Source organism: Sminthopsis crassicaudata, chromosome 4, assembly GCF_048593235.1.
Source record: "Sminthopsis crassicaudata isolate SCR6 chromosome 4, ASM4859323v1, whole genome shotgun sequence".
In the NCBI taxonomy this organism is placed as follows: domain Eukaryota; kingdom Metazoa; phylum Chordata; class Mammalia; order Dasyuromorphia; family Dasyuridae; genus Sminthopsis; species Sminthopsis crassicaudata.
The window spans coordinates 92108088-92124154 of record NC_133620.1 but is presented as its reverse complement, the minus strand read 5'-3'; the positions used below and the strand labels follow the sequence as shown (position 1 = coordinate 92124154).

The 16067-nt window shown below is 32.9% G+C and overlaps 1 protein-coding gene across 6 annotated transcripts in view; it reads left to right on the top strand.

The window, feature by feature from the left end:
- Window positions 1–16067, top strand: part of DENND1B (DENN domain containing 1B) — a 317390-nt gene that overhangs the window by 179857 nt on the left and 121466 nt on the right. For 5 of the 6 annotated variants that reach the window (XM_074308673.1, XM_074308676.1, XM_074308672.1 and 2 more), the window contains one exon: window positions 15050–15103. The exons of the other annotated variant lie outside the window; for it this stretch is intronic. In XM_074308673.1, the coding sequence (XP_074164774.1) occupies window positions 15050–15103 (54 nt within the window). The remainder of the gene's footprint in view (window positions 1–15049; window positions 15104–16067) is intronic. 6 annotated transcript variants of the gene reach the window in all.

Below are 16067 nucleotides of genomic sequence, written 5' to 3'. Positions count from 1 at the left end.
TTGTCCAATTGAGTTTTTATCTTCTATGGAATTTTTTTCCATTTTATCCATTTTATTTTTTAGAGAGCTGATTTCTTTTTCCAGCTCACTAATCCTGTTTTCCTTGGAGTTGTTTACCTTTTCCAGCTCACTAATCTTGTTTCTCAATGATTTGATTTCTTTATCCATTCTGTCTTTGAATGCATGGGATGACTTCTCCAGGCTCTCTTGCCAAGCTTCCCTTTCCTTTTCCCATTTCTCTTCCAGCTCTCTTGTGAGAGCCTTTTTTATTTCCTCTATGAGGTTCTTTTGTATTGAGGAGCAGCTTATATCCCTCCCAGGGGATACATCTGGGGACATTCTGTTCCTAGTCTCCTCAGCATTTGAAGTCTGCTCCCTCTCCACACAGAAGCTGTCAATGGTTAGAGCCCTTTTGAATTTTTTATTCATTTTGTCAGAATCAAAGAAAACAAACTGACAAGAGAAGCAATTGGTCTGTTATGCGGGGGATGGGGCTGGATGTTATTAATGGGCTTCCTCTACAAACTGGGGATAGGGCAGCAGAGAGCCACTAACAGAACAGCAATGACTGTACTGAGTCTGCGCTCTGAGGCTCCGAGAACTCACCGAGTCAGTCCAGGTGGGGGTTGGGGGTGGCCGGGCTCTGAGAGACGCTGGCTTTCTGGGGTTTTAATCTTCACCTCCGGTGTTTACACCCTCTCCACCGCTCCTGGCTTGCTGCCAAGACGGAGTATCCACACTGGGGTAAAAGCCCTTTCGCAGAAACTGCAGAGATCACACCCCTCCCCCTCCGGACTGAGCTGTGTGAGCTGCCTGTCTTGCTCTGGCTGTCTGCCCTCAGTCTGCGCCCAGTCTGATTGACCCTCCCCCGAACAAACACAGACCTTTTCTGGCGACTTTCAAGGATGTCTTCTCTTGGTGATAATTTGTGGATTTCTTTCTGGGTCAAGCATTAAGTCAGAGGCTTGTCATGAAGTAAGTTCTGAGAGAAAGCGAGGAGCTCAAGCAGCTGTCTGCCTCCACGCCGCCATCTTAGCCGGAAGCCAGATGATGAAATTAAAGCCATCTATAGTCATATGAAAAAAATGCTCTAAATCACTATTGATTAAAGAAATGCAAATTGAAACAACTCTGAGATGCTACCTCATACGGCTAAGATGACAGGAAAAGATAATGATAAATATTGGAAAAATTTGGAAAACTGGCACACTAATGTATTGTTGGTGGAGTTATGAATTAATCCAACTATTCTGGAGAACAATTTGGACCTATGCCGAAAGGTCTATCAAATTTCACATTCTCTTTGAGTCATCAGTGCCATTATTGGATCTGTATCCTAAGGAAATTATCATGGAGTGAAAAGGGTCATGTGCAAAAATATTTGTAGCAGCTCTTTTTGTGGTAGCAGAGAACTGGAAGATGAGTAGATATCATTCAATTGGGGAATAGATGAATATATTGTAGTATATGAAAGCAATGGAATATTGTTCTACAAAAATGATGAACAAGCTAATTTTAGAAAGCCTGAAAAGATTTACATGAACTGGTGCTGAGTGAAACAAGCAGAACCAGGAATTCATTGTACATAATAACAATACTGGGTGATGATCAACTATGAAAGACTAAATTCTTCTCAGTGGTTCAGTGATTCAAAGCAATCTCAAAAGACTTTGGACAGAAAATGCCATCTAGATCCAGAAAAAGAACAACTAAGGAGACTGAATGTAAATCAACACATGCTATGTTCCTTTTTTTTTTTTTTTTCCTGTTTTTTAATCTCTCCCATGGTTTTCTCCTTTTCCTCTGATTTTTCTCTCCCAACATGCTTCATAAAGCAATGTTTTAAACAAATACACAAACAAAAAGAAATATTTTTGTAGAGAACATGATCCAGTATAATAAAATAACAATAGCATCTAAATTAATTTACTGAATTAGTGACATATACTCAAAATACCATAAGATTGCTTTATAGAGCTTGGAAAAACAAAACAAAACAAAACAAAATTTATCTGGAGAAGCAAAAAGTCAAGAATATTAAGAAAATCAATGGAAAAATTTGGGAAGAAATGCAATCTAGAAATACCAGATCTCAAATTATACTATAAAATGGTAATCATCAAAACAGTTTTATATTGGATAAGAAATAGTGTTATTCATCAGTGAAATAGATTCATTATACAATTTACAGAAGCAAATGAGTATAGAAATCACCTATTTGGACAAGAACTAATTATATGATAAAACTTTTGGGAAAACCAGAAACTGGAAAGTTTTCTTGTAGAAATTAGGAATAGACCAATATCTTACTATATATACCAATATAAATTCAAAATAGTTAAATGACTTAAATATAAAAGGGAGCACAGAAAAAAAAAAACATTACTTGACACATCTACAAATAGGGGAAAAGTTCATGACCAAGTGAAAAATAGGACTATTGGAGGTAAAATGAATAACTTTAATTACACTAAATTAAAGAAGACTTTGTGTAAACTTAACAAGTGCAGCCAAAATCTCAAGAAAAATCGGAAACAGGAAAAAATGTAGTAAGTTTCTTTGGTAAAGATCTCATTTCTCATATAGGAACTGAGCCAGATTTATATACATAAGAGCCATTCTCCCATTGATAAATGGTCAAAGGATGTGAGATTTCAGAAGAAGAAATGAATGCTATTGTCATGTGAAAAAAAATTCTACATAACTAATAGAGAAATGCAAAATGAAATAACGGGTACATCTCATACCTGTCAGATTGGCTAAGATGACAAAAAAGAAATGGGAAATACTGGTAGATTATGGGAAGATAGATAACACTAATGCACTGTTGGTGGATCTGTGAACTAGTCTAACCATTCAGAAGAATAATTTCTAATTATGCCCAAAGGTTTTTAAAACTCTGCATATCCTCTGACCCAGCATATATTTATATCCCAAGGAGATTAAAGATAAAGGAAAAGGACCCTTTGGTATAAATACTTAGAGAAACTCTTTTTTGTGTTGGTAAAAAACTTAAAATGGTGAAAATGCCTATCAGTTGGGAAATTGCTAAACAAGTTAAAGTATTTCTTTAACATATTTAACATGTTCTACTTGCCATCTGAGGGAGGGGGTGAGGGGAAGAAGGAGAAAAATCAGAACAAAATGTTAGCAATTGTCAATGCTGAAAAATTACCCACGCATATATGTTGTAAATAAAAAGCTGTAATAAAAAAAAGATGATTCAGAACTTTCAAGACAGAAAAAAAATGAGTTAAAGTATTTGAAGATGATTGAATACTATTGTAATGCTATTAAAATATTATTACGATACTATTGAGATAATAAAAGATATGGTTTCAGAAAAACACTGAGAAAATTTATCAAAACAGATATGAAGTGAAATAAGCAGAACTAAAACAGGTAAACAGTAATGGCAAAACTGTAATAATAATAAACTGTGATTTGCAACTCTCATCAATAAAGTGATCCATGACAATTCTAAGGACTCATGAAAAATACTAACTACCTCCTAAGAAAGGACTGATGAACTCTGAGTGCAGATTGAAACATATTTTATTTGTTTTGCCTTTTTTAGTATACTTGGTGTAAGTATGTGAATGCTCAGAAAATTTACACTCTTATATATTTAAATAATTTACATTTTCACTGCAAATTTACATGAAGATTTAAAGAGATAGTTATTCCAACATTGCTGAAATATTTTCAACAATAATTTTTATTATAGCTTTTTATTGACAGAACATATGCATGGGTAATTTTTGCAACATTGTCCCTTGCACTCACTTTTGTCCCAACTTTTCCCTTCCCTTCCTCTACCTCCTCCCCTAGATGGCAGGCAGTCTCATACATGTTAATAAACATGTTAAAGTACATCCTAGATGCAATATATGTGTGCAAATCCATATGGTTCTCTTATTGCACAAGAAAAATTGGATTCAGAAGGTAAAAATAACCTGGGAAGAAAAACAAAAATGCAAGTAGTCCACATTCATTTCCCAGTGTTCCTTCTCTGGGTGTAGCTGATTCTGTCCATCATTGATCAATTGAAACTAAATTAGATCTTCTCTATGTTGAAGATATCCACCTCCATCAGAATACATCCTCATACAGTTATTGTTGTTGAAGTGTATAATGATCCCCTAGTTCTGCTCATTTCACTCAGCATCAGTTGATGTAAGTCTCTCCAAGCCTCTCTGTACTCCTCCTGTTGGTCATTTCTTACAGAACAATAATATTCCATAACATTCATATACCACAATTTATCCAATTGAATGGATGGGGATCCATCCATTCAATTTCCAGTTTCTAGCCATTACGAAGAGGGCTGCCACAAACATTCTTGCACATACAGGTCCTTTTCCCTTTAATATCTCTTTAGGATATAAGACCATTACTAACACTGCTGAATCAAAAAATATGCAGTTTGATAACTTTTTGAGCATAATTCTAAATTGCTCTCCAGAATGGCTGGATCTGTTCACAACTCCACCAACAATGCATCATTGTCCCAGTTAAACAATAATTTTTTGTTATATCTTTAGGTTTATCTTTACATATGATATTCATTTTTTTCTGTAATTACTATTTTCTTATAAATTTAAATAAAATATTTTTTCTTATTCCTTCTTCATACATTAACAAATAAATAAAACTTATTTTAAAATTTTGCTTCAGATTTCCATAGTGCTGGAACAAATGACCATATTTTATATAGAATTATAATTTAAAATAACATAAAATCAATAATATGAATTCTTGACACTAACTGGAATATAGTTTTAAGAAGATAACTGAAACTAGGGTCCTGTTGATTTGGGTTGTTTTTCAAACAGTAATTTAGAAAAATCTCTCTTTATGTAAGTGTTTATTTGCCCACACAGCTCAAAAACAAGTTTTTATTACAGAATATATGTAGACAGATACCACCTGTGGGAAATATTTGACTTCATATTCAGTGACATATATTTCCTTTATGCCTATTATCCCCATAATATTTATAGATAGTATACCTCCAAATTTCTCAACTAATGGCTCAGCATGTCTTCCTTTGTTGTTATCTTCATTACACTATCATTGATATAACTATAAAGATATAGATAAAAAAGTAGATTTTTTTTTGTAATTCTGAAATCAATTTTATATATTTTCCTATGTTTGCTTACCTTAATTTCTTAATTAAATGTTTAATTGTTTACTGCTACTTTGGCATTCCTTTGATTTCCGAAGGAAGGTCTTTTCTTTTAACTGATGTTTAGTAGCTTTGAGGTGAAGCTGTTTCATGGGTTCATATTGTTTACACTTGTAGTGCTTGAGAGAAATGCTTATAAAAATAATAAGGGTACATAGAACTAAGGATAAAATCGTGTCAACAAGGTTAATTACTTATTTTTTTATTTCTCTGTTTTTTATTATCTATGTTTTTTTCAATCTATTTCTTCTACTATCCCCCTTCCAGAGAACTTTATAAATAAAGAATAAAAACATTGAGAGGGGAAGGGATGGGATAAGAGTATGTTTAAGCAAAACTAATCTTGAAATATAATAGAAATTCATCATTGGACCTCTGTCAGCTAGTTCCTCTCTTATTTAATTTTTTTCAACCCTTGCCTTCTATTACTTGTTAGTTTTGTTTTTGGCTATTAGGGTGTTTTTTTTTTTAGTATTTAACAATGCCTGGCACATAAAAAAGCTTAATAATGCTTATTGACTTGACTTAAATGATTTGCCCAAGGTTAACTAACTAGCAAATAGAAAATCTAATACTGGAAACTTGTTCTTTCCATATTAATCCAGTTTTCTTGATGGCAACTCTCTTTCTATTGGTGTTCTCACCAAAATATAATTTTTAAAATTACACTTTTCCTATGTAAAATGTTGTTTATGATTTAAGGTTGATCTTCTGCTACAATTTCCCTATTTAAGGCTTTTAACACTTTTTCTTTTTTCCCATAAAGCTTAGGTCACTTCTCCTTCTTGTATTCTACCTCCAATGAACTTTTTTGACTTTTAAAGTTTTTTTTTTATAATCTCATCCTCATTTTCCACTTATTTAGTAATACAACCATATCAATTTGCCATTTTGTGTGTGTGATATTCATATGAATGGATTGATTGTCTCTTTTACCTGCCTGGAATGTTGCTCATTCCTCGTTTCTGCCTCGTGTGTGTGTATGTGTGTATACATATATACATACACATTCATATGTATATACATGTATGTATACTACCCCTCAAAAAATCCTTTGAGATACTTTGTGAGATTAGTTAATGAAGTTAAGATAAATCATATTTATGATATCCATTACCTATCAATCTAGTACTATTTTGTATTAGTTATATTTTAATGTGTGTTTAAATTTTTTTCTAACTGAATTGTTGACTCAAGGAATTTAATTTGGTGACTTAGATTTATAGACTGCATATCATTTTTCCCCTTTAATTTGCTCTTTCTTTAAACTACTCTTGTTTCTTTTGAGGGAACTATTCTCTGATCACTAGGTTTATAACTTTGAAATCATTCTGGATTCTTCCCTTTCCTTCAACCTCTTTCCTCTCATTGATCAACTTGTCAAGTCATATTAACTCCATTCCCACTACATCTAGGTGGTTCAGGCCTTCATCATTATTGATCTGGACTACTTAAATATTCACTTAACTTTCCTTCCCCTTGCTTCTAGTCTATCTTTCCTACTCTCTGTTTCCACCTAGTTGCTTACCTATGTAAGACATAGGTCTGATCATATTACTCCTCAAGAAATTTCTATGAATTGTTTTCTCTGTCAAAGATGCAATGTGTTCTAGCAGTACCCCATTTAAAGTCCTTCACAACCTTGCTTCAATCCCATTTTACAGAGTTCTTTTTCATTAATTGCATAAATACATATATACTGTATTCTAGCCAAGCTGGATGATGAGAAATTCCTTGAATTTGATGTCCCATCTCCCAATGGCATCCCCCATGGCACCCATTTTATTCATTAAGTAAATAAATATTTATAAAGTGCCTACATCTTTTTCACAGAGGCCTAAATCTATATCCTTAAAGGGTTCTGGTGTCCTTTTTTCTAACACTATACGCTTGAACCAAATTTCTTGTGTCCTTTCCACCCCTATTAACTAGTGATTAGTGATTGGCTATTCAGTTCTATTTAACTAATTTAACAAAGAAATATTAATGTCAAAAATATGGCAGGAAGGAAAGACAAAATCCCCTGAAGTCTTTTAGGGTACACTTTCTCCTGTATTACATGTTTTACTCAAGAAAATGACTTCAGTTCTAACAGACTTTCTACATAACCTTGTTAACAAGTTCATGTCCAAATGTGTTTTTTTTCCGAAGTACTATTGAGTCAGATCTAAAAGTTGCTCCCCTAGGCCTCAAAAGTGGAGTACTAAAAACAACTTGGAATGGACATGACTTTGTGACTTTTTGGAATTTACAATATTGATATCCATTACTTTAAACAAAAGAACAACCACTGAGGCAAAAATGGAGATCTCTATTTAAAGGTTATATTTTGGGCTTAAATGAAGAGGATCCAATTCTACTCCCTAATTTTTCTTCTCTTTAGAACACAACAGGTAGGAGAAAGTTAACAGAAAAGGACAAAATTCTGGTTGCCTTATGCCTTTTGAATAACGCCCTAATTTTGGCTCTGAAGCCAGTTAAAATTGTTCTTTATTGTGTGATTGATTAGCAAACTAGTATCAGTTGCAGAATATCTGTGCTTGTTTCTGATCTTTCCAAAGCCCTTTTATTATTGCATATTAATCGTGGTTCTCTCTGAAGGAGGTTATCCAGCCCTTAGGGTAGCATTAACATATTATGTTAATAAATGCTTATAAGGACTGTGCTCCTTAACCACATTCAATAACAATCCCTTATTTCATTTTTTAAAATTTGCTATCCTAAGAAAATCAGTTGGGGTGCATGTCAAATGGATTTTCCACATTTCCAATCCAGAATGCAATTCGAGATCTCTGGATGTATAAGAATTACCCTTTCATTTGATTTTCCAGCATCAATCGATGTGGCATGGTCTAATATATTCTCACATACATGTAGAGGTGAAAATTAAAATTTTCCCCAAATATAATGTTACATAGATTCAGCAGAGAATATTTTACAAAGTTTAGTGCTTAGTTTTCAATAGCTCTCTGCTTTGCTGCCTTGGTGTTAAAAAATACTCTTTTCCCAACTCAAAGTCAATAAATAAAAGAAAAGGCAAAGATCTTTCTTTCTTGGAAGAAACTTTATTATACAAAATACCACACACTATATGGAGCTCTCCCTGTAAAGACTTGGGACCCCAGGTCGACTGGAAGCCTTTTCTCCATCTTTGGGTGAAAAATCAAACCAATCTGACTTGGGGCTTAAAAACTAGGTTTGCCTCTTGGGAGGCTGGAATACTGCATCCTATCCCTTGCTTTAGACCCATATTTATAGATTGGTCTTAATTATTTAGTAAGTTCAAAGAAAAAGACAACCAAACTTCTTATTTCAGAAGGAAAGCTGAATCCCCTACAGCAAACTCAATGGATGTATGACTCTCTTTCTGCAGGGATTGCAGATCAAAGTTTATGTGGGCTACATGTAGGGATAATATGAGTCCATTTGAATTTTTAGGAACCTGTTGGAGAGACTTTTCACCTAGGGCTTTACATCTTATTTACTATAAATCCACTGGAAAAAAAGTTTCACTTCCCCCTCTTATTTTAAATTGCAGTTGTGAACAGTACTTTTTTTTTTTAAGGTGTGTTTCTATAAAAGTAGGACTAGTTCATTTTACAGACTTTTGTGCATTCAATGAATGGTTGGTGATATTTATTATTGAAACCTTGCAAAGATATTTATATTGAAGCTAAAATGAGAAGTATGAAGTTTGTATTCCTAAGATAACATACTGGTGCATAACAATTACTCAAAGTATTTTAGAGTGGCTTATAAAGTTTCCTTTTTCCCCCCCTCCACTTTTTTTTAGTTGAATGCAGTTTTAATGCTTACCTTGGGACATGCATCCAGATGGTTTATCTGAGATCCTTTTATACTGTAGGTCTATAGGATAAAATGCTTGGTTGCCTAGAAAGTCCTAAGTCATCAGGTCTAAAATGTTTAACACTTTTTCTTGGGAGCCTCACAATTGTTTGAGTTTATTTAATTTTATTTTCTTTAGTCTCTGAGTGGGACTATTTGTTCTATTATTGAGTAAGTTTGGAATTCCTGGAGGATTCCTTTTAAGGGAAGGGATACTTTGAAAGAAATGTCAGATGCCCTTTAATCTAAAGTCACAGAGGAATCTTCCTGGATTTCCTAGTGATTTACGACCCCCTAGAAAAGTTTTGATATGTCTTCTTTAGAATGGGATAACTAGAAAAATTTGTCTAGATTCCAGTTAGGATGATCCAATATGACATTTAAATCATGGAAAAACTTTTTCTCCAGGACGGTTTTATTATTCACCCAATGGTGATGAGGTGACTTCATCCCCCTGGGGAGAGGCCCATATGATCAAGAAATTCTGTAGGAGAATTTAGACTTTCTAAATTTTTTTATATTGGAAAAATTGTTTTGCAAACAATATAGAGTAAACCACTAAGATTTTGGTTAAAAATGTTAATTTGTATCACATGTATCTGGAAGTATAGAGAGATATTTATTATAAAGTTTGATTATGAATTGTGTCAAATATAATTTTTCTTCAAACTTTAATACAAGGCAGTGGGAAAGGAATCTAAAACAAAGCAAAACAAAACTAAAACCCTCAGACCCTCTCAAAGTCACTAAAGAACTATCTCAGATTTTACCTTTGCTAAACAAATTCTAGGACATTTGCACTGGGCAGAAAACATTTAAACTTGTATTTATACGTATGTATGGGTTATATATGAATGTATGAATGTAAGGATTATATTGAAACCATGATAATTAGATGAGAAAATTCATCTCAATAAATCACTCAAAAGGAAAACCATCAAGTAGAATAAGTTGTAATATAATAGTCCAGAAAGACTTGACCAAGTCCCAGGGATTATCTTATAAGATAAAGTATCACAAAATTAAGTTAGTAATTTTTCCATAAAATTGAACATTTGACTTTCTGCTACACTCCTGAGAAGGAACCTCCAAAGATCAGAAGAACAATCCTTGACTAGGTCTCTCCATGCCCTCCCAACCACTGTTTGACTAGAATAAGACATTCCAGCTTCAAAGGATCTGGATGATGTTAGGCTTGCAGTCTGCCTAACAGGGTTTTAAATGACATTCCCAAGTTAACTGGTCTTCTGCAAGGAGTACATCTACAAGGAATCCATCAAAGAGATCACATTATCTCTAAAGGGAATTTTTGTGGAACTTTACTAGTGGGAGAAAAAGGCTTCATGTAATCAGGGACTATGAGCGTGATCTCTAAGCTTGAGGCCTCTTTCCTATTGATGTTGTACTTGAAGAAAAATTTGTCACACACAGAATTTTTGCAGTATTTAAAAGCCAAGTATGCTTAATGTATCACCTTAAAAAATCTCTCTAAAGGCGTAAGGATATATATAATTACATTAATTCTCAACAGATGATTTGAGAAGATAAGCACACCAGTGTTGGATCAAGTCTATTGGATTATAGAATCTATTTTGACCCCAAAGGGCTACTTTTAAAATCCTTAGAGGGGAGATATAGCCAACTTGGAGAACCATTTGTTAATGGGATAGGTTTTGGAGAGGATGCTCCAGTTTAAGTGAACTACATCAGATTAAAGAAATATCTTCAACTTCCCAGCTTTCTAGCTCATTTGAGATGCAGCTGCCAAATTGCTCATAAACAGAGTTCTATGTCAGTCCCTTGTTCAAGAATTTTGATTGGTTCTTGAGTATAAAGGGCTGGAACTCTGAAGAAGTATAGTTGAATCAAGGACAGCATGGTGTTTGTGGTTAAGCACCTACTCAGTGTGAGAGAATGGTTCTTTATGGTGATGTAATGGTTGTGCATGCTCAGTGTGTTGTAGTGATGTGTACTGAGGTTTTTAACAGAGCCTGAGACACAGAAGATGCTCTCTCAGCCACGGCTCTCAACCACAGACACAGAGAAGACTTCAGGCTCCAGACTCCAGATTTCAGAGTCCATCTTTGACCAGCCATGTGGTAGCTCTCCTATCTCCTTCACTTCTCCACCTAAAGATCAAAGACTCGGGCTGATTCCCAAGGTCCTCCAGAGAGCTAGCCTGGACATTACATTTGAGGATAGGATAAAAAACAAACTACATTTGAAATCTGTATCATTAACCTGGCTTCATCCTGTCTTTTCAAGGGATGTTGAACCTTTTTTTTTTGTTTGTGTTTTGAGGCTGGGGTTAAGTGACTTGCCCAGGGTCACATAGCTAGGAAGTGTTAAATGTCTGAGACCAGATTTGAACTTGGGTCCTCCTGAATTCAAGGCTGGTGCTCTATCCACTGCGCCATCTAGCTGCCCCCGATGTTGAACATTTCACTTCATGAATTACATTATATCCAAATAGACTCATTTGCTATTCTTTGAATATGTCATTCTATCTCCTTTTTTTTCCCCCTTGCTCAGGCTGTTATAATCTCAAATACTATGTCCTACATGAGGCCCATCATAACACATCAGAACATCTCTTTCTTCCCTTCCAACTCCTTCTTATCTTCAACCCACTATGGTAGAGGAATGTCTCTCTTTTTAAAAAAATATTTTTTTAAGTCTTTGCATTCCCAGTCTCTATAGCACAATGCCTTCCACAGAGTAGACATTTAATAAGTGACTTTTGAATGCATAATAGAGAAGAAATTTATTCAATTAATGCTGAGAGGTTAGCTTCCAAATTTATTTTAACTAATTCCAATTCATAGAATGTTCTTAACACTCAATATAGAATAGCAAAGGCCTATTCTAAACTATTTTTTCTTATTATGAAAATGCTTTTCTATACAATTTAGGCAAATATATATATATGTGTAGTTTTAAAATTGCCACTCACCTCTTGTGTACTTTTTGGTAAGTAAGTATACTTATATAATCATTAATGTCCCTTCCACATAAAGTTCTGTGATGGATGTATGGCAATGGACTTGTTTCATTTAGCATACCAAATTGAAATAATTTTTTTCTCATGCATTACATAAGAACCAAGAGATATTTATTGCTTGTAAACAAGTTCTTAAAAAAATTAGCCTTTCCCAGTAATGGTGAGGTAAAAGAAAATTGCAATTTAGGTTGAAAATAAAGTTACATGTTTTATAACACCTTGTATATGAAAGGTGCTCAGTAAATATTTAAATATTTGATTTAAAAAAATGACAAAGTATATTTACATGTTCTTTGAGACTTGACAAGTTTTGCTACAGCCTTTAAAGTTTAATAACAATTTAAATATTTTCTGCTTAAATGATATCTTTAAAAAGCCATTTTAAAGAAATATGATTTATATTGTATTTAACCTATACTTTAACATATTTAACATGTATTGGTCAACCTGCCATCTGGGGGAAGGGGTGGGGAGAAGGAAGGGAACAGTTGAAACAAAAAGGTTTTGCAATTGTCAATGATGGAAAATTACCTATGCATAAAATTTTTGTAAAAATTAATTAAACAAATATTTCAAAAAAAGGAAAAAAAAGAAATATGATTATGTCTTTAAAGTAAAATCAACTAATTTGAAGGCCATCTTTATATTCACTTCTACATTCTGAAAGGAGCAAACTTATTTCTATACTAATGACTCATATTATATTTCTATCTTGAGATTTCTTGTAACTCTGAGAGATTTTTTGATGACTTAGAATACTTTTGATTACTCCCTCTCATCAGAAAATAATAGCTTATTGTACTCACTATCAGGTTTGTTTGTTTGTTTTTTTTTTTTTTTTGCCAGTAGTGAATAATTTGTTTTAAAGTAAATAAGGATTTGCTTTTATAGATCAATAGAAAATGAACAGAAACTAAAACTTTTCTATTAAATACAGGATAATCTGTTTTCAAGTTATGAATTTTTGATGTTGGTGATACTGCCTGTGTGTCAAAATTTATAATGATGATTTTCTATAAATATATTTTTTTAATGAAAGCTTTATATTTTTCAAAACACATGCAAAGATAATTTTCAACATTCATTCTTACAAAACTTTGTGTTTCAAATTTTTCTCTTTTCCCTCCTCCTTCCCCTAGAGAAGAAGCAATCCAATATAGGTTAAACATGTACACTTTTTCTAAACATTTTCACATTTGTCTTGCTGCACAAGAAAAATCAGATCAAAAGGGGTAAAAACATGAGAGAACAAAAATAGGCAAACAAACAAACTACAACAACAAAATGAAATTACTGTGCTTTAATCCACATTCACTCTCCATCATTCTCTCTCTGAATGTGGATGGCTCTTTCTATCACAAGTCTCTTGGAATTTATCTCATTATTGAAAAGAGCTAAGTCCATCATAGTATATCATCACATAATCTTCTTGTTGCTTGTGTAAAATTTTCACCTCGTTCTACTCATTTCACTTAGCATCAGTTCATGTAAGTCTTTCCAGGCTTCTCTGAAATCATCTTGCTAATCATTTCTTATACAACAATAATATTCTATAACTTTCACATACTATTACTTATTTAGCCATTCTCCAGCTGATGAGCATCCACTCAGTTTCCAGTTTCTTGCCACTATAAAAAGGACTGCCACAAAATATTTTTACAAATGTGGGTCCCTTTTCCTCTTTTATGATCCCTTTGGGATACAGACCTATGGAACTGCTGGATCAAAGGGTATGCACAGTTTGATAGCCCTTTGGGTATAGTTCCAAATTGCTTTCCATAATAATGGTTGGATCATTTCACAACTCCTTGAACAAGATATTAGTGTCCCAGTTTTCCCACATCCCCTTCAACATTTATCATTATGTTTTCCTGTCATCTTAGCCAATCTGAGAGATGTGAGGTGGTACCTTAGAGTTGTATTAATTTGAGTTTCTCTAATCAATTATGATTTGGAGCATTTTTTCATCTGAGTAGAAATGATTTTAATTTCTTCATCTGATTCTGTTCATTTCCTTTGATCATTTACCAATTGGGGAATGGTTTGTAATAAATGGAACTCTTTATGCTGTATATTTGCGTTCTAACAAGTTATAAAAAGAGAATCTTGAATAGAGTAGATACTTAATATTAGTTGATGAATGAATTTTTTATAGTTAAAATTTCACTTTTCATATTTGATATTCACATTTAAACTTTTATTGAAAGTACTAAGGATTTTGTTTACAAACAAGAAAAGAATAATTTTACATTTAATGTTTCAGAAATAAAATATGATGTGGTAAATTTTAAAAATTTGAGACATTTCTATATTGTACTCTATGTAAAAAAAGAAAAGAAAGCTATACTTCCTTTTTCCTGTTAGAATTAAAGGCTTGTAGAAAAAAGTGAACAATGAAAACTTCCTGATAATTGAAATTAAACTGCTTAATTGGCTAAAATGGTTGTATTGCTACTTACATTGTGGTCTGTAACATCTGTATACATGTGTACATATGTGTGTATACCTACATATATAGACACACACAGAGATAAACATATAGACACAGAGTCTTCCATCATTGCTTATGAATTGCCTTGGGACAAAAGTTTTAAAAGATCTTGATGTCCTAATGCATTATAATTCTTATTTTTTGAGCCTTTCCAGAGTTAATGTGTTTTATCAACAATGTGAGAATCTTGTACTTTTTCCCTTAATAAACTTTTCTTCTGTCAGAATTATTTCCTTCTTTCATTTTATTTTGGTTGATGTTAATTGCTTTTAAAGTGTGAACTGATTTATACCCAACACCTAATCTTTTATACTGGAGACTTACTGTTATTTCTCACTCTCAACTTTGCTATGCTATTTAAGAATGACTTAATTTCAACGAAATCTGTGTTATTTAAATTTAACATTTTGTTAATTTTGTGTGTAATTTCTTTGATTTCACTTCCCTCCCCCATATAATATTATATTAGATATATTAAATCTATTCACTGTGTTTTATTCTTATTTTTTTAAATGATTAGCAGTCTTACTTCATTGCTCCGGATTTAACTGGACTACCAACAATACCTGAAAGTGTAAGTATTTTAGTATTTTCAAATTAATTTCTCCTTGGAAATTTTGTGAAAAGACTTTAAAGAAGGCATTTTGGTGCACCAGTGTTTGAAAATTGTGCTCCCCCATATGTTTACTGAAGGCTTAGAGCTTTCATTGTAACATACAATTTGCTTTATCACAGAGTAAATAATTATATATAAGCTGCAGAGTAGAATTTCCTGACATTAAATGTGTCTTTATTAAAATGAATAATAATAAGTTCCTTCATCATGTGTGTTCCACTATAGATTGTATGGTACTCAGAAGTCTTATTTGCCTAACCTTAGTCCTGGCTGTGCTTGGAAATGAAATTTGATATATAGGGACTGGAAAAAAAAAAACATTGTAAGATATTTCAAGGAGAGATAATGTTCAAGGAAGAAATACTTCTGTCAGAAGCTAAGAAGCTGGTTTCTATCCCTGAAGCTTTCATCCCTTCTTTTCAATTTTATATTCCTTTTCCCATTACCTAGCTATGTCTGAATGTGGGTAAGGGTATTAAAAGATTTACTTTGCACTTAGGACAGGTGAGCAGTAATGCTTGTTCTTTCTTCATTTCCTAATGTTTCTTTCATCAATTAGATTAGATTCCTTCAATTTTATATATAGCTGGTTATTTTTAATCTATAGGAATGAATGCAGAAATTTAAGAAATAAGATAGAAAATACATTTGCAGGTTCTGACATTACTACCACATTTCTGGATAACTATATTGTTCTGTGTTTAAATCATTTATGTTCTGTAGCATGATATCCTTTTTAATTTTAAATAAGAAGCTTTTTTTAGATTTTGAATTTTGTAAGGCAATGCAAAATATAATGACTTAAATGAAATTAATTTTAAAATGTGGATATTTAAAATGAAGCTTAAATAGGAAATGCTATACTACTATTTTTTTTAAATTAGGACTTTAAATATTTATAGCTTTCTGTATATGGAATAAA